General features: G+C 70.6%; 1 protein-coding gene across 3 annotated transcripts; it reads right to left on the reverse strand.

Annotated features, from left to right (window-relative positions):
* Window positions 1–250: 250 nt before the first annotated feature.
* JAG2 (jagged canonical Notch ligand 2) lies at window positions 251–22,908 on the reverse strand. Of its 3 annotated transcripts, XM_043490270.1 has the most exons (26): window positions 22,632–22,908; window positions 22,111–22,461; window positions 15,232–15,289; window positions 13,583–13,834; window positions 12,442–12,502; window positions 9,366–9,496; window positions 9,161–9,280; window positions 8,921–9,034; window positions 8,623–8,736; window positions 8,395–8,508; window positions 8,268–8,314; window positions 7,992–8,162; window positions 7,045–7,195; window positions 6,597–6,749; window positions 6,410–6,523; window positions 6,009–6,122; window positions 5,788–5,901; window positions 5,153–5,269; window positions 4,694–4,721; window positions 4,497–4,582; window positions 4,009–4,122; window positions 3,800–3,915; window positions 3,262–3,510; window positions 2,624–2,755; window positions 1,832–1,988; window positions 251–1,614 (listed from the first exon to the last, which is right to left on the reverse strand). In XM_043490270.1, exons 1-26 carry the CDS (start codon window positions 22,695–22,697, stop codon window positions 1,139–1,141), a joined length of 3,720 nt encoding a protein of 1,239 aa, XP_043346205.1. In that variant the 5' UTR covers window positions 22,698–22,908; the 3' UTR covers window positions 251–1,138. The 3 variants fall into 3 exon arrangements, with proteins under 3 accessions (XP_043346205.1, XP_043346206.1, XP_043346207.1); XM_043490271.1 differs by lacking the exon at window positions 8,395–8,508; XM_043490272.1 differs by lacking the exon at window positions 8,623–8,736 and having other exon boundaries at window positions 22,632–22,767.

Genomic DNA, 22,908 nt, shown 5'->3' on the forward strand with positions numbered 1-22,908 from the left:
TTTACACCACTGACAAAGCTCTTTCCACGTGTTCTCAGCTCAGACCGGAGGCAAAGTGCCTCCGTCGCCCCATTTCCAAGAAGGCATCTGTCAACCACCGATACCCATGTGTTCACAGACATGAGGGACCCCAGGGGACCCCGAGGTAAGGGTCCCCCGCGTGGCCCACACCCCGCCCCCCGCTTCCCGGTCCCTGTCCCGCTCTGCATAACAAAGGAACAGCACCTGAAGAACAAGGGAGGCCAAAACGTTTAAGTTATTAAATCAAATATACAGAGTGATTCATTTAATATGTACATATGTACAGAAATGCACTTTCACGAGGAGGGGCGGCCGGGGCCGGCAGGTGGGCAGCAGCCAGTGCCCGCGGCGGACGTTGCCAGTCGCGAGGGAGAGTCCGTGAGAAGGCACTTGTCACAAGCGTCAGCACTGCCGCCGCCCCGGGGGACGGAGCAGTCAGGAAGGGCACTTCTGAAAGCACAGTTGAGAGATCTCTGGAGCGAGCGTTGCGGGCAGAGCGGGCGAGGCTGGCGGGCCGGAGGGGTGGGTTTGCCCGCGGTCTCAGGCCACACCGACCGCCACGGGCCCCACTGGCGACCTCCAGCCCCACTACAACCGCAGGCGCCCCCCGACAACCATGGGCCACGCCGGACGCCGTGGGTCCCACCGCCAGCTGCAGGCTGTGCCGGACGCCGTGGGTCCCACCGCCAGCTGCAGGCCACGCCGGACGCCGTGGGTCCCACTGGCTCTTTGGCCTGGAGCCACGGCCAACCCAGATGAGGAATAAAGGAAGATTCTGTAAACAGCGCACCACCTCTGGGACGAACGTCTACGGACCTGGGGAGGACACACCCCCTCACTGTCTCCTGCCACACGGACATGTGCAGCACACGGGAACGTTACAAAAATAGCAACTCTCCAAGAATACTCCGTTGTTTTCCGCCTGACAGTTATCGAATAATTTATACAAGGCTAAAGAAACGTAGAAAATAAACATTTGTTTTTTTGCTTTTGGTGTTTTTTCTTTTTTACACAAAATAAAGAAACTATGCACACGGCCGCAGCCTCCTGTGGTCCGGTGGGCGGCCTGGCGCCCAGCGAGGGGTCCCGAGCCCCGGCCCGGCGGGTGGCCGCCGTCCTACTCCCGGCTGGCGCGGCGGGCAGCGCTGACGCCCCCAACCGCGCGGTTGTCCACCTTGGGGCCCGAGGCCCAGCGGGCCGGCCGCCCAGGCGAGCGGCCGGGGTCTTTGGTGAACTTGTGCGCAAGGAACTTCTCCGCCTCGGGAGACTCGTCCTCCCCACGGCCCGGCTCCTCGTCCTCCTCCTCATCCCCGCCGCCCGCCGGCCCAGGCAGCGCCTCGCCCACCCTGCGTGGGGGCGGCGTGAAGTTCTTGCAGGGGAACAGCGTGTCCTTGGGGCCGCCGGGGCCGCCCGGCCGCTCGATGGGGTTGCGGATGGGGTTGAGCGGGGCCCACTGGTTGTTGGGGCCCTCCTCCCGCGGCAGGCGGCTCCTCTCCCGCTCTTTCCTGCGCTTGCGGGTCCACCACACGCAGACGACCACGCACGCCAGACACAGCACGCCGAATACGCCGCACAGCACCATCACCAGCAGACCTGGGGCGGGGGCACCGTCAGGGGGCCAGACGCCCGGTCCTTCGGCCCGTGGGGACGGGCAGGGCCCCAGGATTGGGGCTGGGAGGTGGGGAGGGCTGGGAAACCTTCGCCGGCAAGTCCCAGATGCCACTGCCCCGCCCCGTGAGCCTGAAGGAACCCCACCCGCTGGCCCTGGGCCCGGGCGGCACGCCTCTCCCGCTCAGCCTCTCCCGCTCACCGGTGGAGGACCTGCCCACGACGACCGTCTCCACCTTGACCTCAGTGACGGCCAGCAGCAGCGAGCTGTTCCCCCGCTGCGTGATGGCGGCCACGATGGCGTGCGCCGCGCTCTGGATCAGGCTGCTGTCCGGCAGGTCTCGGGCCGGGCTGAAGGACTGCGGCAGAGAACAGTGGTGAGCGGCCGCCTGAGCACGCAGCTGGCAGTGGGGGGCCTGCGGCAGCTGGGACAGTGGGCCTGGCCCCGCCTGCAGCCCCAGGGAGTGCAAGACTCCTGCCCCGGCCAGCAGGTCCCGGGCAGCGGCGAGGGGGGCGGAGGCGCCGCAGCCTTACCGCTCGCGGTCCCGGAGCAGCGCCAGGGGCTGGGGGACCGGGGCCCTGGGGGGCCTGGAGGACGACTCTGGCAGAGGCTGGGGGCGCCCTACGCTGGGCAGGCCGTGGGGAGGTGGCCGTGGCCCAGTCTGCACTCCCACAGACCCCGCTGCCCCTCGGCCCTTCAGGGGGGTCCCAGCCCCAGCCGGCCACACCCGGAGTCCTGAGGGGGCCACAAACCCTCCGCTGCCCTGATGCTGGCCCAACTCGCCTCCAGCAGGCAGCCCCTGCCACACCAGCACCGGCTCCCCGAGAAACCACCCTGCCCGTCCCCCTTCCCTCCCCGCACATCCTGAGCCACAGCCTCACCCGACCCCCGAGGTGCCGACTGACAGCCCATCTAGGAGCACGTTCACAATCGGACCCTGGGGGGTGCGGGGCAGGTGCGGAACAAAGGCGGCCGCCCACCGGCCACACTCACCATGGCCACCTCCACCGCGCTGGCCTCCGAGAGCGGCCGATCACAGAGCAGCACAAGCAGGCGGTCCCGGGCCACGGCCCTCGTGGCCGGCAGAGCACGGATCCCGGAGCAGATGGCGCCCACGGTGGTGCCCTGACGGACAGGCAGGGTGAGCAGGGGGCAGTAACCGGGGCCCTGAGGGTGTCCACCCCTCAGCGTGTGGCGGGACGCCCCCGACGGCCTGTCTCGGGGAGCAGGGACCCTGGCTTCCCACGGCGGTCCTCAGCCCCACCCAGAACCCAGACGGCCTCCACTGGCAGGGCCGGTACTGAAACTAGAAGGCCTTACGGGCAGAGATGAGGGTGGGGTGAGAATGCGCACGGAGCCGCGGGCTGGCCCTGGCCTCCCAGGAAGGCCGCCTGCAGCCCAGGCCCCGGGAACAACTGGAAAAGCGGGCATCTCGGCCCGGGCCCGTCCCTCCTGGCCACCCCCGAGCCCAACGCTTCATCTCATCCGGCCACATGCAGACAGGCTCCCAGCCTCCCTGAGCCCATGGGGCCGGGCGGCCAGCAGGGCTCTCGAGGCGTCTGAGCGGCCGCAGGAAGGAGGCCAGGGGTCAGGGCCCTGCCCCGGCGTGTCCACTGGGGCGGGCCGCTCACCTGGGGCACCTGGTCGCGGTTGAAGCGCAGGGTGAGACGGGCACAGTTGTTGTCCAGGTGGCCGGAGCGCGGCTGGCACGGGGTGCTGGGCAGCACAGGCTCCTCCGCTCCACACGCGCCCCAGGCCGCGCAGGGTGGCTGCAGGCACTGGCCCGGGGCCTTCTCCAGGCACCGCTGCCCCGGCGGGCACTGGGCGCTCAGGGCGTCCGGCCGGCCAGCCAGCAGGCAGGGCTTCTGGCCGCACCACACCTGGGGGGCACACGGACGGGACCCGCAGACACACAGCACCACGCGGGGAGAAACACACCGCTGATCATGAGTCCACGGGTAGGGCACCCCCTACCCCCCCAGGGTCCCCCCGGTGAAGGACCCCCAGCAGAGCAGGGTGGCCCACATCTTCTGGGGCCAGGCTCACCCGTCCCCCTCCCCTCCTGTACCCTCCCGGGGTGAGCAACAGGGTTGGGGGTGAATGACGGGGACCCCAGACCCAGGGCTCAGAGGCATCAGACCCGGCAGGGTGGGCGGACAGACCCCACACCTTGCTGCAGTCCCGGCGGCCGTCCAGGCAGCGGCAGCTGTTGCAGTCCTCCACCCAGGAGCTCCCGTGAGGGAAGGGCACGCCCTGCGACCAGCAGGACCTCCCGAACACGATCACTGTGGGCAAGAGAGGTGGGGCACCATGAAGGCCAGGCTCCCCCGCACGCCCCCAGCCCAGGCGTAGCCTTGCCGGCGGCATCCCCCACCTACCCTCCTGGCACCGCAGGCCGGATCGGCCAGGTGGGCAGCTGCAGCGGTAGCCGTTGATTTCGTCCACACACGTGGCCCCGTAGGCACAGGGCGAGGACTGGCACTCGTCGATGTCTGCGGGAGAGGAGCCGGGCGCAGGGTCAGCGAGGCGACGGTTTGGGCAGCAGGGCCCAAGCGGGAAGAGCAGCCCCAGCCAGCCAGGCCTTGGGGGGCCCCGTGGGGCCTCTCAGCTGGGCCTGAGGCCGCCTCACTGTCACCGTCTGCCTCTGGGAGCCAACGGCCAACCCAACCTGGGTCTGCCCCTGGCGGGGTGCCCCCCAGCCAATGCTGGCAGGACGCAGACAGGAGAACTGAGGCTCAGACTGAGGCGGGACGCGGCTGTGACCACACTGTGCCCTGAGGTCCGCAAACGCAAATGACCCCAACAGCTCCCAGAGCGGGGACTCTGCAGCCCCTCCCACCCGGGGTGGGGGCCCCCAGCCCCTCACTGATGCGGCAGTCAGGACCCGCAAAGCCAGGCGCACACTCGCAGCGGAACCAGTTGACGCCATCCACGCAGACGCCACCGTTGTAGCTGCAGGGGAGAGGGCGAGGGTCAGGGGGCCCGGGGCAGGCCAGCCCCTCAGCCGGCCCACGACCAGGGGTCAGGGCGCCTGGGGCAGGTCAGCCCACCACCACCACTCACCAGGGCAGGGGGTTGCAGTCGTTGGTATCTGTGTTTGAGGAGAGAGAGGACGGTGAGCCTGGCATTTCCCACCTGGGCACCTGTCCGTGCTGGGTCAGGGGTGCCCCAGGTGGCAGGGAGGGCAGGCGGACTCTGCCATGTCTACACCAGCCCACTGCGCCCAGGCTGGAGGCTGCGGGGCCAGGGCGGCTCTGGGAGGACAGCCCATCCTGGAGGTCCGCTTGGAAAGTTGGGTGTGTGAGGACAGTGGCTGGCAGGAGACGAGCCAGAGCCAGCACCGGCGGGAGGAAGCTCGGGGAAGTCAGAGGGCTTCATCTGGGCTTCCGCAGTCAAGCGCAAGGGGTGGGTCAATAGGGCAGAGTTGGGGGGGGACAGGACCAGGAAGCAGGGGACAGGGTGGGCCCACACCAGCCCATGTCCACAGCCCCACCCTGGCGGCCCCCTCCCCCCCGAGCTCACTGTGGGTGCAGGTGCGGCCCTCCCAGCCGTCCCGGCAGATGCAGGAGAAGGAGTCCCCACTGCCCACGCAGGTGCCCCCATTCACGCAGGGGTTGGGCAGGCAGCTGCTGTTCTTGGCTGCAAAGGGGTCAGAGATCAGGTAGCAAGAAGAGAAGAAAGCGCTCTCACCCGAGCCAGGCAGACCCAGGGTCCCCACCCCACAGCTCAGCCCAGACAGTGGGGCAGACCCGGGGTCCCCACACCTTGGCTCAGATAGCGGGGCAGACCCGGGATCCCCACACCTCGGCTTAGATAGCGGGGCAGCCCCGGGGCCCCACACCTCAGCCCAGATAGCGGGGCAGCCCCAGGGCCCCACCCCACACCTCGGCTCAGACAGCGGGGCAGCCCCGGGATCCCCACACCTCAGCGCAGACAGCGGGGCAGACCCGGGGCCCCACAGCTCGGCTCAGACAGCGGGGCAGCCCCGGGGCCCCACACCTCGGCTCAGACAGTGGGGCAGCCCCGGGGCCCCACACCTCAGCCCAGATAGCGGGGCAGCCCCAGGGCCCCACCCCACACCTCGGCTCAGACAGCGGGGCAGCCCCGGGGCCCCACACCTCGGCTCAGACAGCGGGGCGGCCCAGGGGCCTCCTCACCGACAGTGCAGGTGCTGCCCTTCCAGCCCGGGGGGCAGGCACAGCGGAAGGTGTCCCCACTGTCGTAGCACGTGCCGCCGTTGCTGCAGGTGTAGGCATCACACTGGAACTCACCTGCGGGCACATGGCCGCTCAGGGGGTGCCCGGAGCTGCGGGCGGCGCCCTGGCAGGCAGTGCAGTCCCCGTGCAGCCCCGGGGGGCAGGGCGCGGCGGGCACTCACGTGAGTGGCACGTCTTGCCCTTCCAGCCGTCGTCACACACGCAGTAGAAGTCGTTGACCAAGTCGAAGCAGCGACCGCGGCTGTGGCAGGGATCGGGGAGGCAGTCGTTGGGATCTGGGGGCGAGGACGCCGGTCAGCGGGGGGGTCCCCGGCGTTCAGGGAGGGCTGCCCGGAGGAGGAGGCACCGGGGTGGGCCAGGGAGAGACAGAGGGGCGGGGAGGGAGAGTGTGTACTCCTCTGCCCCCCCCCACCACCACATGTTGTCCCAGTCAGCGGCTCAACACTGGAGCCGGCCGGGCCAGAGCCCGGGCCGGCGCCCGGGCAGGGTGTGGCGCGCAGCGCGCTCAGCGCTGGGAGGTACAGGCCCTACGGCCAAGGGCGGGGCAGCGAGGCCCACTCACTGGTGTCACAGAGCTCGCCCTCCCAGCCGCTGGGGCAGAAGCAGCGGAAGGCGTCCACCTCGTCGATGCAGGTGCCCCCGTTGCGGCACGGCTGGCCCAGGCAGTCATCGATGTCTGCGGGAGGCGAGCGTGAGCTGCGGCCCGGGGCGGCCCGGCCCCCTCCCGGCCCTGTTCCACGGCCACTCACTCTCGTGGCAGTAGGTGCCCGTAAAGCCGCTGTCGCAGACACAGGAGAAGTTGCCCCCGGGCTGGCTGATGCAATGTCCGTGGGGGCCGCACACGCCAGAGGGGCCCATGCCGGCCACCCTGGTCCCCGCCTCGAACCCGCAGCCATCGACCACTGCCACAGAGACAAAAGGGGTCAGCCCTACCTCTGCAGAACACGGCCACCCCTCGCCCCACCTCTCGCCGCAACCTCACTCCTTCGGGCCCAGCCCACACTGCACCCATCCCTTTAGGCCCCGCCCCTGCTGCAGCGACTCCTGCAGGCCCCGCCTACCGTACCCACCCTTGCTGACCCCGTCCACAACACACTCACCTCTACAGCCCCGCCCACTGCACACACTCCTGCAGGCCCCGCCCACAAGCCCCCCCCCACTGCACCCGCTCCTGCAGGCCACGCCCACCACACCCACCCCTGCAGGCCCCTCCAGGACAGGGCGCCCGGGGCTCGGAGCAATTCTTGCCGCCCATGTCGTCTGGGCAGGCGCAGTAGTAGTCCCCCTCCAGGTTGTAGCACCGGGCCCCGTTCTGGCAGGGGCTTGGCTCGCAGAAGTCGATGTCCACCTGTGGGGTGGGTGCAGCCATGAGGGTGCTGCTGGCACCGGACGATGGGCCAGGGCTCATGTCCCTAAGAGCAGTCCCCGAGACCCAGGCCCCACTCAGACCAGACAACCAGGCCTCTGCAGCCAGAGCCTGGAGGACAGCCCGGCTCAGCCCGTCTGTCCGGACCCCTGGCTAGACGGAAACACCTGGGCGGGCCAGGCCCCGCCCCCGCCCCGCCCCGGGGCAGCCCTCTTCCGCGGCCTCCCAGGGCGGCATCCGGCCTTCGCCCCGCCCACTGGCTCCCGGTCCAGCTGTGGGTCCTTCTGAAGAACCATCCCAGGCTCCAGGTTACAAGACAGAACCTGGTGCTCACACCCCGCAGCCCACTCCTCTCCCGGGTAAAGACAGAGCAGGCCAGCGAGGTTGGAAGCGTGAGCCTCTCCTCGTCGGACCCGAGTGTGACACCCCCAGCCCACCCCAGGGACCCTCTTTCAGGGGCCCGCAGACTCCACCCCATCAAGGCCACCTGCCCTGCATCCGCAGTGAGAATTAACCAAGGCAGAGGGTAGCCAGCGGACCTGCCAGGCCTCCCAGCAACCCTACCAGGAGGGACTGGTCCTGACAAGCTGGGACCCTGGGCCTCTCCCCAGGCCCTGCCCAGCCAAGCAGCCAGGACTCTGGGGCCGGGATCTCGGTCTAGTATGGAGCCTGCGAAAAGCTGCAGGGCCAACCCCCACCGTGGCCCCTCCTGGCCACTCAATGGGCCACCCGTGGCAGTCGCTGGGACTGAGGGGCAGGCAGCACGCGTGGACCTCACCTCGCAGAGTGGCCCTGAGAAGCCCTGGGGGCAGTGGCAGCGGAAACCATCGATCAGGTCCTCGCAGAGGCCGCCGTGGCAGGGGTCGCTGGCACACTCGTCCAGCTGGTGCTCACAGTGCCGGCCCCCAAAGCCCCGCGGACACACGCACTGGTAGCCGTTCACCAGGTCCTGGGGGGGAGCAGGGCAGGGGGTGAGCCCCCCGCAGCCGCCCTCAGGCACCTGCAGTCCAATGCCCGCTCCCCCCCACCGCGCCCCGGGCGTGCAGGCCCTCACCTTGCAGGTGCCGCCGTGCTGACACTGGCCCCGACAGTCGTTGACGTCTGCGGGCAGAGGCGCAGGTCACAGAGGGCCCGCCCGGCCGCCCAGCCCTGCCCCCTGAGGCCCGCCCACCCATACTGACTGATGTGGCAGTTGGCGCCCTTCCAGCCCGGGAGGCAGTCACAGTAATAGCCACCAATCAGGTTTTTGCAAGAAAAAGCATTAAGGCACGGCTTCCCTTCACACTCATTGGCGTCTGTGAACGAGACACGGGAGGCGATGGGCCCGCAGCCCCGGCAGCACACGCAGCAGCCGCCACAAGCGCAGCACACAGCCATGCACACGCGCCCCGGCCCGCGGGACCCCTTACCCAGCTGGCAGGTGGCCCCCACCCACTGCTCCGGACACACGCACTCAAAGCCGTCCACCTGGTCCACACACGTGCCCCCCGCCGCACACGGGTTGGAGGCACACTCGTCGATGTCTGCGGAGAGTCCAGGGGGAGGAGCGGGGGTGATCGCGGCGGGGAGGAGGGGGCAGCCAGCCCTCAGGAAGGAGTGTGCGCACCCGGGTCTTCCCCTCCCTCGGGGATGGGCCGCCTCGCCCCTGCCCCCCTGAGCCCCGGGATGCAGGCTGGGGCCCCCAGATGCCCCGGAGCGGGCTCTCACCCAGCGCACAGGTGGGCCCGCTCCAGCCCGACGGGCAGTGGCACTCGAAGCCCGAGGGAACCTCGTGGCAGGAGCCCCCGTTGGCACACGGGTTGGAAGCGCAGGCGTGCTCGGCTGCGTGGAGAACCACAGGGGTGGGTGTGGCGGCCAGGCCCCCACCTTCTACAAGGGCTCCCCCACCCCAGTCCCCGCCGCACTCAGGCCAGAGGAGTGGGCCCAGCCACGGCCGCCCCGACGTACCCCGCTCACAGTTCTTGCCCGAGTAGCCGTCAGGGCAGGCGCAGCGGTACTGGTCGGGCTCCGCGTTGATGCACGTGCCCCCGTTGGTGCAGGGGTGGTGGCTGCCGCAGTAGTTCAGGTCTGGGGGCAGACGGGGTGCTCAGTGGACAGGCCGCAGCCCTCGCGCCCACCCGCCCACGGCGGGCCCCGGCCCGGCCCGGCGCACCTTTGTTGCACAGCAGGCCGCCCCAGTTGGTCTCACAGGTGCATTGCCAGGGCTCCACGCAGCTGCCGTGCACGCAGCCCGGGTACGGGACGCACTCATCACAGAACCTCCCCTGCCAGCCGTAGCTGCACCTGCGGGAGGCAGAGAGCTGGGAGACCCCACAGGTGACCGCACACCCCGCGAGCGGGGGCCACGCCCAGGGTGGCGCGGGGACATGGCGCAGCGTCACGTGGCCCCCCGGGCCAGCGGCCGCAGCCTTTGAACTGGAGCAGCCCCGCCCGCACGTCACGGGCAGTCCCGGCCGCTGGCCGCACACGGTCAGCCGCAGCTGTCCAGTCACTCCTCCGGGAGCTATTTTGGGACACAGCCTGAGCAGGGCCCCCAGAGAAGGCGCCAGGCAAGGAAGGCTCTGTTGGGACCCCGGGAATGAGAGGGCCAGGTGCTGCCAGGGCCGGCAGGCCAGCGGGCACAGGCTTCCTGCTGCCGGGAACACTGGGCACAGCCCATGACCTCACCTGCGACTCAGGGGCAGTCACTCTCTCTCCACGAGGCCCCAGTAGGGGTGCATCTCACAGACGGGGACGCTGAGGCCCATGGGCTGTTCCAGGCCAGCCCCGTGAGAGGCCAGATCCAGGGCACTTCCTGACCCGGGAGGAGTCACCCGCTCCCTGGCCTCGAGAGACCTCTGGGCTCTCAGGCCGTGACCCAGGGAGCCGGCCCTGCCCGCGCTGTGGGCCAGCGTCCTCTCCGGGAAGTCCTTCAGGAGGAGGCGCAGAGGGACGCCCCGGCCATCAGCACAGCCCCTCCGAGGGCCCAGAGCCCCAGGGAGAGAGGCCAGCACCCTGTGCTAAATGCCCTGGGGCCCACCTGGACAGGGCCCCAGGGGACCCCTCCAAGCACTCAAGGGTCCCGTGGGATGAGGTGACGTCCACACCATCATCCGTCACATGGATTTATTTTTGTAAAAGGGAAAAGGCACGGCCCTTCCTGGGCTGCCGCCGACCCCCCAGCACCCAGAAGGGACGCCAGCGGTGCAGGACAGGGAACCGAGGCTGCCGAGAGGGATTCAGCTGGCCGGACACACGCACAGAGCAGGGGGCGCCGACCCGGGCCCCACACCCCCACCCAGGCCCCCCTCCAGGTGAGAGAGGTCCCCCGGGCGTGCTCTCAGCCCTGGGTGGGGCCACCTCTGCAGGCCCCCACGGCCCTGGCTTTCCTGGCCTGCGGCTCCAGCAGCTCGGGGAGGAGGCGGCAGGAAGGCACGGCCATCTCCGCGGCATCCGGTGGGGGTTGTCCTGAAACCTGAGCCCGGAGCCACGGGCAGCAGCTGGGCCTCACCCACGGGGCCAGAGGGAGGCGAGCGGGGCTCACCTAGGGCCCTGTCCAGGGAGCCCTGCGTCCCCCACCGCCTCCCCGCAGGGCCCACGCAGGCAGAGGAACACCAGCCTCCCACTCACCCAGGGCCAACGGCTCAGCACCAAGATCTCCGTGCCCAGGGCCGGGCCAGGCCCCAGCCCTGCCACTCACAACCCGGCAGGGGCACGTCTGCCAGACTCCGGGGCTCATGCCCGGGTCAGAGGGCAAGGCTGCAGGAGAGGCCTGCCCCAGGTGGAGAGCAGCCCTGCACCCCTTCTCCCACATGGAGGGTGCTCCTGGGGCGCCTGCCCCTCAAGATGGGAGCCCGCCCTGGGCCAGGGCCCCAGGCACCTCTCAGCCCCGCTGCTCTGAGACAGCCACTCAGCTCAGCTCAAACCCAGCAGACAGAATGGCCGGGCGGGTGAAGCCCTAGACACACCTCCCCCTCCCAACGCCAGGCCCCTGGGCAACCTGCCTGCTTCCCTGCCCGGGACTGGAGGGTTCGCTCCACTCACCCCCTCCCAAGCCACCGCCACTGCTGGATGGGCAGAGGGTCCCCCCATCCTGGCTCCCGAGCACCGCCCTCCCGGCCAGAGTCAGCAGGGCAGCTACTGAACTTCCCTGCCCGGCGTCCTTATCGGAAAATGCACCCCACCCCCCAGGGGGGAACGTGATGAGTCATACCCAAAGTGGGGAGGAGGCCCTCACGCCCTGCTCCTCTGTCAACTGGCAGCCCCCGCCGAAGGGCTTTGGCCCTGAGGGCGTCCGCCTGGTCCCCGGGGCCCAGCTCCCAGGCCATCGGCAAGCACCCAGCGCCCACCTGGCTCCCGCCCTGTAGAGAGCCTCTCCACAGCTGGTCCCCACCCCCCAGCCGTCCCCTCAGCCGCCCCCCACTCCTTCTGGCCCCCGCTCCTTCCCTCCCACCCCGACCCTGCCCAAGGCAGCAGCGATTCCACTGCCCCCTCAACCAAGGTCCGGTGCCCGGAGCCCTGGCTCTCTGGTTCCCTCTGAGCCCCTGCCAGCTCCTCATTGTCCACCTGCAGCAGTAAGAGCCCCGACCGGCGCCCCCCCCCGGACCTGCCCACCCCGCCTGCACCCACAGGGCCCACGTGCATCTCGGGCCAGGCTTCCCCCCACAAACCCAGGCAGGGCGGACGTCACTTCCATGTCAGCAGCCGCTCTCTCCCGCCCGCTGCGCCTGGGGCCGCCCCGTGTCAGTGGCTCAGGGTACCGACGGCTCATGGCGCTCGAGCCCCACTCTCCACCCGAGGACGCCCGCAGGGGTGGCCCTCTCACCCCACCGCCTCCCGGCCCATCCCTGCGGGGCCTCCTGGCTCCCCCACGCGGCCATTGCTCCGGTCTTTGCACTCCACTTTGCTCAGCGCCAAAGCTCACAGCAGCCCTCTTCTCTTCCCGAGGCTCCCCCTGGCCCCTGGGCCTCTCCCGCCCCCCACCCGTGGTGAACACCACCCTGCACCGCCTGGGCCGCGCACTCCTGCCCTGGGGCGGCTCAGCTCAGACCAACCCACCCGAGGTGCGTGACGTGAAGCGGCCCTGCCCCGCGCCACGGGGCACACTAAGGGCACGTGTGGCCTGCACCCACCGCGAGCTGCACAGGAGCAGGGCCCGTCCCACTCACGTCGGCCGTGTGCAGCCAGCCCGGCGCGGGAGCGAGAGTGGGCGCTTGGGAGGCAGAGAGGAGCTGGCGCCGGGCACTCACCTGCACTCCCCAGGCACGGAGCAGCCCCCATGGAGCAGGTTACATCCTTGTTTACACACGGCTGCAAACGGAGAGAGCAAAGACACCCTGCAGCAGCCACACCACACCCCGCGGGCGTGACACAGGCTCTGGGGGCGGCCCCCTGCGGCCATGACACCCACACCCGGCTCTCCTGGGCCCCCGTGTGGTCCCCCGCCCTCCGCACGGCCCCCTGCGTCCACGACAGCCACACCCGGCCCTCCCAGGCACCCCGCATCCACGACAGCCACACCCGGTCCTCCCGGGCCCCCCATGTGGCCCCCCACGCTCTGCATAGCCCCCCACATCCACGACAGCCACACCTGGCCCTCCCAGGCACCCTGTGTCCACGACACCCACACCCGGCCCTCCCGGGCCCCCCGTGTGGTCCCCCGCCCTCCACACGGCCCCCACCCTCCCCATGGCCCCCCGCGTCCACGACACCCACACCCGGCCCTCTCATGTGGCCCCCCACCCTCCGCACGGCCCCCTGTGTCCACACGGCCCCACCCTCTGCATGGCCCCCCGTGTCCACGACACCCACACCCAGCCCTCCCGGGCCCCCCGTGTGGTCCCCCACCCTCCGCATAGCCCCCGCGCCCACAACACCCCCACCTGGCCCTCCCAGGCCCCCCGCGTCCACAACACCCACACCCGGCCCTCCCAGGCCCCCCATCTGGCCCTCCCAGGCCCCCCGCGTCCACGACACCCACACCCGTCCTCCACGATGCCCCCGGGGCCCCCCGCGTCCTCCACGAGGCCCCCCGGGACCCCCCGCGTCCTCCACGAGGCCCCCTGGGGTCCCCGGCGTCCACCACACCCACACCCGGCCCTCCCAGGCCCCCCACGTCCACGACACCCACACCCGTCCTCCATGATGCCCCCCGGGGCCCCTCGCGTCCTCCACAATGCCCCCCGGGGCCCCCCGCGTCCTCCACGAGGCCCCCCGGGCCCCCTGCATCCTCCAGGAGGCCCCCGGCGTCCTCCACAATGCCCCCGGGGCCCCCCGCGTCCTCCACGAGGCCCCCCGGGCCCCCTGCATCCTCCACGAGGCCCCCCGCGTCCTCCACGAGGCCCCCCGGGCCCCCCGCGTCCTCCACGAGGCCCCCCGGGCCCCGCTCACCCTCCTTGCACTCCGTGCCCATCCAGCCGTCCATGCAGGCCTTGTTCCCGTACTGGTCGCAGGTGTAGTGGCCGAAGAAGTCGTTGCGGGGCCGGCAGAACTTGTTGCAGCCGGCGCTGTAGTAGTTCTCGTCGCAGCGCACACGGATCTGCAGCTCCAGGTGAGCCACGTGGCCGCTGAAGCGCAGGCTCTTCCAGCGGTCCTCAGGGTTGATCATGCCCGCGTGCGACACCCGATCGATCAGCAGCTCCTCTGGGCGGGGGGGCGGCAGTCAGCCGGCAGGGCCACCGCCCCCCAGAGGCACACAGCCCGAGGAGACAGCCGGCCCTGCGGCCGGTGCCTGCGGCCAGAGCCGGGGCCAGCAGGGCCTTGGCCGGCCCCGCAGGAAGCATAGGGCCGGGGCCTGCCGCCTGCTCCCCGCAGCCCGTCCTGCCCCCCACGGCCCGTCCCGCCCCGGCTCCAAGTGCCTCTCCCGCTGCGGTCACGGCCTCCCTGAGCCCGAGACCATGGACCCCGCAACCCGAGGGCTGGGCCTCCCTTCAAGCCAAGCTGCTGCGTGGCTGGAGCTGGCAACCAGGTCACGGGCGTCTCCCTACACACGTGTACCAGTTCAGAAGACGGTCCAATAAAAGGTTAAGGACCTTCACCCCGCAGCTGCAGGTACGGCCAGGCCCCTCTGAAGGGCCTCGCTCTCCTTTGGGGAACCTGCCGCCCCAGGCAGCCCGGGCCCGCGCCCACCTGGCTCCCCAGCTGCCCCTCCTGCGTTCACACAGCATCTCCACCGCTGGGACCCGGCTCGGTCTAACGCAGCATCCAGCTGCCCATCTGACGCGGCCCAGACGCAGCGCGTCCAGCCCGTGCTCCAGCCCATCCCCACGATGGCCTCTCTGCCCTGAGGCTACCCGGTCAGCGGGCCCCGGGCCTCGACCTTCAGGGTGATGAGAACCCCGCCCACCCCGCAGGCCACCCCTGGTCCCAGCACCCCGACTGCCACCCAAAGCTCCCCACCTGTCTCCACCCTGGCCCTGCAACCCGCCCTCCACGCGGCAGGCTGGGCAACCCGCCTCGGAGAAGATGCTGGTGTCCTCACAGGGGCCACGCGGCCTCCACGAGCTGACCCTGGCCCGCTGACCTCATGGCTACCCCTCCCCTGCCCACGGACCCCGGGCTGTTGGCACTTGCTGCTCCCTACCTGTCCGCGGGGAACCTCTGCCCATCACCACAGGCCCTGCGGACTCCGTGCAAGGTGGGCCAGCCAGCAGCAGAGCCTCCAGGGAGGCCCATCAAGCCTTTCGCCAGGGCAGAGAGGGGCCCACGCAGCCAGAGCGCTCTCAGCAGTGACCCACCCCACTGAGCCACGGCCGGGCCCCAGAAGACCAGCCCGGGGCCTGGGTATCAGCAGGAGGTCAGAGGAGAGCTGGGGACGGCCCAGGTGCGGGCCCTCAGCGGGGACGCAGGCCCCCCGTCAGAACACGGGCAGCACAAGCACGTTCCGAGCGCAGCGGAGCGTCCTGGCGGCCACGGCCAAGAGGGGACTGCAGAGCCCTGCAGGGCGGAGGCGGCTCCCTGCCGTGTGCCCTCCGCCCCAGGAGCCCGGCTACGCGCGTGCCTGCAGGCAGCCCCCCGGGGACCCCCAGGGGCTGACTCACCATCCGGGGTGGTGTCGTTGTCCCAGTCCCAGGCCTCCACGATGAGGGTGAAGGAGCGCTGTGGACGCAGGGAGGGTGGGTCAGGCTTCCCCGTCCACCCCAGCCCGGCCCAGACCCCAAGATGACCCCCGGAGGAGGGATGCTGCCCCTCCAGGTCACAGAGGCTCAGGGACCTGGACTCCTGGCTCCTGCAGCCCGCTGGCCAGCCAGACCGGGTCAGGATGGAGGTCAGTGTGCAGAGGAAACACAGCGAGCCGCACGGGGCAGCCGGCAGAGGGCGGACACAGCTGAGCGGCCTCAGCCTGAGGTCCCCGGGGGGGCTGGGCCAGAGGAGGTCACATGGGAGCCCAGGGTCCTCCGAGCCCTCCAGGAGGGTCGATGCCCAGTCACCAGGCCACAGGGGCGACCTGGATGGCCCAAGCATTTGAGCTGCCCGCGGGACACGGCGAGCTCACAGCTAAAGGGAACGTCGCTCAGGTGTGTCCGACTCCGTGACCCCGTGGACTAGACGGTCCGTGGAAGTCTCCAGGCCAGAATCCTGGAGTGAATAGCCATTCCCTTCTCCAGGGGATCTTCCCAACCCAGGGATCGAACCCAGGTCTCCCACACTGCGGGCAGATTCTTTACCAGCTGAGCCACCAGGGAAGCCCCCAGTGAAGGTTCAGGAAAAGCGGCCCCACTTCACAGATGGGGAAACTGAGGCCCAGGGACTGCCGGAGGCGGCCTCAGCCCTCGCTGCCCCCACCGTCTAGCCCGGTGCCCCAGGCAGGGGATGCGGTGAGTGACAGGGTGACATCCCAGGGCAGCCCAGGACCACCCTCTGTCCTCCCCCACCCTGCCCAGGTCTCCCTGCCGACCCTCGTCCAGGCCCCCCACCGTGGCTCCGCACCCTCACCACACAGGACCAGCTCCGAGCGCGCTGACCACCAGCCTCAGGCCGAGCCACAGCCGCCCGGGGCCCCCCTCGCACCCTCAGCGCCCCACCTCCCGAGCCCCGTGGCCTCCTGCCGGCGCCTGAGCCCAGCACCCACCCCGCCCGCCCCTCAGGCACGCCCAGCCCCCCCAGAATCCCACCGTCCACGCACGGCCCCTCAGGGACCCTCCTCCCACCCTGGCCCACGCTTCCAGCTGCGGTCGCTTCCTGCCCCCCAGTGACCAGCCTCAGGGCCCAAGGCACACGTGCCCACCCTCACCTCCGCGGCTGACGCTGCCCAGAGCCCCCCCACCCCGGCAGCTGCCTCCCAGCACCCCTGGGTGACCCCAGCACCTCACCCCCACCAGAAAAGACGGGCAGGAAAGAGGACGCCATCGTCCAGCCTTCTAAACCCCACCCCCAGGGTGCCGACCCCAGGTTCTGAATCCCACCCCCGGGGGACCCCGAAACCCCTGCCCCCTGCTGTCAGTGCCCGCCGCCAGGCCAGCAGGCCCGGCCCAGGCTGCCCGCCTCCTTCAAGGGTCCCCAGCAGCCACCGGGGCCTCCACTCCCCCGTCCACAGGAGCCCCGAAGAACCTCAGAGCTCTGTCCACGTCTCCTCCACTGCTCAGAGCCTTCCTGGGGCTGCCCACAGCTCCCGCGCTCCCCACAGGCACTGAGCCCTTGCACACACGACGCCCTCCCTCTGCCTGGAATGACCCCTCGGGCCAGCCTTCCCGAGGTCAGTCCACTCCCGGTGTGGCTGCAGCACCCAGCTCCTTCCCAGCAAGCACTCACTTCACTCATCCACCCACCCACCCACTCATCCATCCATTCATCCAACATCCACCCACCATCCATCCATCCAACATCCACCCATCCATCCATCCATCCATCCATCCACCCATCCATCCAACATCCACCCATCCATCCAACATCCACCCACCATCCATCCATCCATCCATCCATCCACTCACCCACCCATCCATCCATCCATTCACTCACCCACCCATCCATCCATCCATCCACTCACCCACCCATCTATCCATTCATCCATCCATCCATCATCCACCCATTCACCCATTCATCCAACATCCACCCATCCATCCACCCACCCATCCAGGCATAGGCCTGCCCCTAAAGACAAGAACCTCTCCCGGTGGATGGTCGTGAAGCAGTAAAGGGGATTAGGGCAGGCTTTGGGGAGGGTCCTCGGGAGGAAGCGTCCCAGACAGGCGGACCACAAGGCAGGGCCTTCGGCTGGAAGAGCAGCGATGAGGGGAACAGGCCTCAGGGTCAGACTGCGGGGCCACTGGCCCCCGTGCCAACCATGGTGCCAGCGCTGAGCAGAGTGGGTAGCTGCCAGGTGGGTGTGAGAGTGTGGGAGGGGGCAGGGTGGGGCGCAGGGCAGGCAGAGGAGCGCCCCGGCCCCAGGGTGCCCAGCCCATGGGGCGTCAAAGCCCACCTCCCAGCACCTGCGCTTCAGGAAGCAAGGAGCTCCTCACAGCTCCCAGGAAACCCCACGCCAGCCACCCAGGTAGGGTTACCACCACCTTCGCCAGCACCCGGGGCTCCGGTTACCTGCCCCCGCGGGGACATGCGCCCGTCCGCCCACCCACCCACAAGGGCCCCGCCGCCCGCCAGCTGGGCTCCTGCACCTGGGCGGCAGGGAGGCACCCGGGGAGAACCTGAGCTGGGGGGTGGGGCGCCGGGCCGGGCCTCTGCCTCCTCCCGGCTGGCCTCCAGGACTCAGTCTCCTCTCTGCAAAGACCAGCCTTCCGTCCCAGGGCCGAGCCTCGTGGGCTGCGGGCCGTCTGGGCCTGTCCCTATAGAACAGGAAGCCCCCTGGCCAGGCGCATCTGGGCTGCCAGCCCGCCGACCTTGAGAGGCCCCCCCAGCCTACTGGCCCCCGTCCCTCTTCCAGAAAGCCCACCCCGACCTGCCTGCACCAAAACCCCATCCCGACCGTGGCTCCTCCTGGCCCACCCCCAAGGCCAGGTCCCAGCCTGCGGTCTGACCCCCAGAAAGGATGACGGGCCAGCCCCAATGGCACAGGGCAAACACGGGGCCCGAGGCAGCCCGGCCCAGGGCACCCCAGGCCCAGGAGGCAGCACTGACTGCGGAGCCCAGGTCGGCGGGCCCCACCTGCTTCCTCTCCCGCGGACCCCGCATCCGAGCTCGGCCCCCCGTGAAGCAGAGCGGGACGCCGGCGCCAGGAGCTCTCAGCGAAGATACGTTTCCTGAAACCTGAGCTTTGCAGAGGCCCAGGTCTCTGCCTCCATTGTCCCCGTGGAGGACTTGGGGGGGGGTCACCTCCCCCCAAGCTGCTGGGCCCGGGGGGGGGGGCACGGCAGGACGACTATAGACCGCAAGCCTTCCCCACGGGAACCCGGACGCCCACGCTCCACACCGGGGACCAGCCAGGCCGTGCCTGAGCGTGCCCAACCAGCCCACTGCAGCCAGCAGCCCACGGCCTGCCAGCACCTCGTCACACACACCGGGGAGGACCACAAAGTCGAAGATCAGACGGACCCTGGTCACAGTAGGGTGTGTGACGGGGCCTGGGGCCGCGAACCCTGGCTCAGCTCAGGCCTGAGGATTACAAGCATTTGTCTCCACCAAGGAGCCCCTCACTGGCCCAGGCTGCCCTAACCCAGATACGACCCCTTGAGAGGGTTCCTGGAAGCCACAACCCCTCCAGAAGCCCCTGCCCAGACCCCCCAACAACCTCCCCCTCCCCACAGTGAAGCCTTGCTCTCAGTCTCGCCCCCTTGGGGCCCAGGGACAAAGCTCCAGCCCGTCTCTGAGTGCCCACTGGCTGGCACTGCCCGTCTAGGGCCCCTCTTTGCCCAAGAGCCCCACCCTGCAGCCCCACTACCAACGCCTGGGCCAAGACCCCTGACATCCGAGGCAGGTGAGCACCCCCCTGAGCAGGACCCCTGGCCCCTGGCACAGGAGGGAAGGGAAGGTGAGCCCCCACCTGCGTACAAAAGAGGCAGCAGCCCAAGGAACCGCGTGGGGAAGGGGCCGGGGCCCGCCTTCACCCCACACCAGCCGCAGCTCCTCGGGGGGCAGGCAGCACATGGAAGACGCTGTCTCACACTGTCAAAGGCAGCCTCCAGGGGTAGACCCCGGCCCAGCCCATCTGGGGAAGGGGGCTCATGCCAGTGTTCGCATCCCACCAGGCCTCACCCTCGGACATGCAGGCCTTTGACTGGCCCAAGCCCCCTCACACCCCTGAGCACCGCGCACCCCCCAAGGGGCTCCAGCTCCTGGTTCTCCTCACATTCCAGCCCACCCGAGCCAGCAGTCACCCTGCAAACCCACACTGCACACACCAGGATGGGGCCAGGTCCTGGGGTGCCGGAACCAGAATGTGAGCCAAGGAGGCAGGCACGGCCTCCGGCCGGGCAGCAGGCCCTCAATCAGCGGGAAGCCCCCAGGGCCACGCCACGCCTCTATCAGCCAGGCCCCCCAGGCCCCTGTGAACCCCCACTAGCCACTGACACACCCAGGGAGGGCATACACACACGTGATCAAACATGGCCTCCACCCTGCTGGCTATGGGCCAGCCGCCAGGGCCAATAGGGTATCATCCATCTCCTGAGGGGCCAGTAGGACACCTGGGGGCATCCATTGGGGGATCAGGAGAGGAGGGGAAGCCCCACACCCAGACTGCCCCCACCTCCCCTCACCCAAGACCCTGGACACACCCCTCTCCAGAAAGCTGAGCCCAAGTCCAACCTGAAACCACGGAGAGCAGACAGCACGGGCACTCCGGAGCCCGTGAGGCCAGGGACGGGCTCAGAGGGTCACCCAGCCTTGCCTGGGCCACCGGGATAGAGTGAGAAGGCAGTCGGGGGGCGGGGGTCAGGGCTGGCTGAGGGTCACTGGAAGGGCTGGAGAGTGCAGAGCCCAAAGTAGCTCCCTGTCCACCCTCTCCAAAGCCAGGGAGAGGCGCAGGCCGGCTCCCCACACTCTTGGGCCCCCCAGCCGTCTCCAAGGCCCTGCTCACACGACCTGTTCCAGGGTCCTGGACAGATGCCCCCACGCCCTGCCCTCTCCCATGACGCCGCTGAGGCAGGGCCCAGCCCCCTTCTCGGTCCCCAGGGGCATAGTGGGCGCACCGCGTTCTAAACTCGCCCCAGCTCACGGGATGGAGCTGGACTTGCAGGGGGCAGAGGTGGTGGAGCCACAGGGGCGCTGCCGGCTGAGCGGAAATACCAGGGCACTGGCATCACCGCACGGGCCACGGGCCTGGCAGCCAGGCCACGCTATCCGTGGGGAGGGGGAGATAGGAGCGGCCCTCCAAACACACAGCCACCCCACTGCCCCACCCCCACCAGGGGCTGGGCCACCCACCCCTCCCGGGTGCGCCCAGCACCCGCCCCCGGTCTGCAGGCCCCTGCCTGGGAGACCCGGGCCTGCCCCATCCCATTCCATGCCCGGCCGGCCGGTGGGACCGATAGCGCGAGGGACACGCGTCGGCCCGCCACATTCCTGCAAGGCCTCCCTGCCCCCACACCCACGGCTGCCAACTCGAGCAGAAAACACATCCTCAGGTAGCGATTTCGAACCGCGCTGGCCCGGGCCCAAGCGCAGATGACAGGCTGTGGGCCCTGCTCAGACCTGCCTGCCGCCCGCTGCGGGGGCGAGGGGGCTGGGCTCATCCCAGCGCCCGGGGCCTCCCAGCCTGCCCCTGCCTCCCGCCTGTTCCACCCCAGGGACACACTCCCCACCTGCGGCCTGGGGGTCCAGGGAGACTGCAGAGGCCCCAGGCACACAGGGGCAGGGCTGTGGCCAGGGGTCAGGAAGCAGGGGGAGGGGGTAGCAGGTGAAGCCTCCTGGCCCAGAATACGGAGAAGATGCCAGCTCAGGGCTCAGAGCTGGGGGGCGGGGCGGGGGGGCCCAACCTCAGCCTGGCCTCCACCCCCAGTCTCTTTCAGAACCACAGCCCCAGGTGGACATGCTCTTGTGGCCTCCCAGTGGCTGATCCAGCCAAAGGTCCTTGGTCAGAAGAACAGTCCCTCAGTCACAGCCTGGCATCCTGCTCTGGGCACTGTCCACATACAGACACACCCCAGCTGTCCAGACCTGCCCCTGCACCCTGAGACCCCACTTAGCGGGAGCTGCTCTCCTCCCTGCCCCCACCCAGTTCCCCGCACGCAGCACAAAGACCCGGGAGGCCAGGCTTCGGGCCACATTGGGGAGCAGGAGGCCTGGCCCGCCGCAGTCCCCACCCACCGGGACCCTGGACAGCCCACTGAGATGGACCGCATCCCTGCCAGCATTCCCAGGCCCACAGCTCCTGTCTGACAGGCGGGCCTCAAGCCCCTTCTCCAGAAAGAACAAACAAAACGCCAAACGCAAGACAGGAAGGTGCTTAACAGAGAATCACTGCACCAGGCCCCCTAGAGTCTTGCCCGCCGGGTCCGGACCAGCGGCAAAGGCTGCCACCAGCCCACGAGCACGAGATCCCCCGGCCCCCCGCCCGGGCAGCCCCCCACCCCCACCCCCACCCCCGGGCATCCAGGAAGCAGCAGGGCGGGCGCAGGCTGGCCACGGGCCCGGGCGACTCCGCCGGGGCCTGCCCCGGACCAGCCCCAGCACGCGCGGCGCACATGCCTGCGCGGCCTGCCCGGGCCCGAGGCTCCCGGCCGCGCCTCCGCACCCAGACAGACACGCGCAGGGCGACGCAGGCACACGCCGCGGGCCGCCCGCACGCGGGCCGCGGCCACCCCGCGGCGCCGCGACCCCCCGCGCGCCCACGTGGCCGGGCGCGGACCCCGGAGCAGGCGCCCCCTGCCGGCCCCGCCCCGCCGGGCCCGGGCGCGCGCGGCTCGCCCGCGAAGCCGGGGCCGCAGGTGCCGGGGGGCCGGGGGGGCCTGGAGGCCGGGGGATGGCGGGCAGGGCGAGGCCGGGGACCGGGCACCCGGAGAGGGCAGCGCGGGAGAAGCAGCACCTACCGGCCAGGCGAACTGGAACGGGATGACGACGAGCCCGGGGTCCTGGTCGCCGCCGGCCCGGGCCCGCGCCCGCGCCCGGTCCCCAGCGGCGCCCGCCGGCGGCAGGTAGAAGGAGTTGCCGCCCAGCACGGGCGTGGCGCCGTGACCGTAGCTGCAGGGCCCCGTGGGCGTCACCTTGGCCTGGTACTCCTTGAGGCACACGCGCACGTACGTGTCGCACTCGTCGTGGCCGCAGCCCCCCGCGCGCGTCGTCCGGCCGCCGCCGTCGCAGCAGGCGCCGCTCAGCAGCTCCCCGTTGGCGTTCCGCAGCGCGCTCAGCTGCAGCTCGAAATAGCCCATGGGCCGCGCCGCCTAAAAATAAGGCGGAGGAACAGCGTGGGGAGGCGCGGGCCGGGGTCGCCCGCCGCGCGCCCCGCCCCCGCCCGCCGCGCCGCCCCGAGGGCTTCCGAACCGCGGCGCCCGCGGGCGGTGCCGCCGGCCCCGAGGGCGGCGCGAGGCGCCCCGTCCGCGCCCCTGCTCACCTGCACGCAGAGCGCCAGTAGAAGCAGCAGCCGCCGGGGCAGGCGCCCCCGGCCCCGCGCCCGCATAGCCGCCGCGACCCCGCCCGCCGGCCCGCCGCTGCCGCCGCCCCTGCGCGCCGGGCCCCGGCCTCCCAGCGCCCGCGCGCCCGCCCGCCCTCCGAGCGCCGGCGGCAGCGGCAGCAGCAGAGGCGGCGGCGGCGGCGGCGGGCGGGGTCGAGGCGGCGCCGCGCGGGCGCGGGCGGCGGGCGCGCGGGGGCGGCGGGCGCGCAGGGGCGGT

Source organism: Cervus canadensis, chromosome 17 (assembly GCF_019320065.1).
Source record: "Cervus canadensis isolate Bull #8, Minnesota chromosome 17, ASM1932006v1, whole genome shotgun sequence".
Classification (NCBI taxonomy): Eukaryota; Metazoa; Chordata; class Mammalia; order Artiodactyla; family Cervidae; genus Cervus; species Cervus canadensis.

Bases quoted from the DNA above. Each gene is read 5' to 3' on its own strand.
- JAG2 (XM_043490270.1), bottom strand. From the start codon at position 22,697: ATGCGGGCGCGGGGCCGGGGGCGCCTGCCCCGGCGGCTGCTGCTTCTA. The intron at 6,524-6,596 runs GTGAGTGGCCGT...CGCCTCCCGCAG, and splicing joins GGGCACCTACTGCCACGAGA to ACATCGATGACTGCCTGGGC. The intron at 5,902-6,008 runs GTGAGTGCCCGC...ATGTGCCCGCAG, and splicing joins GGGCAAGACGTGCCACTCAC to GTGAGTTCCAGTGTGATGCC.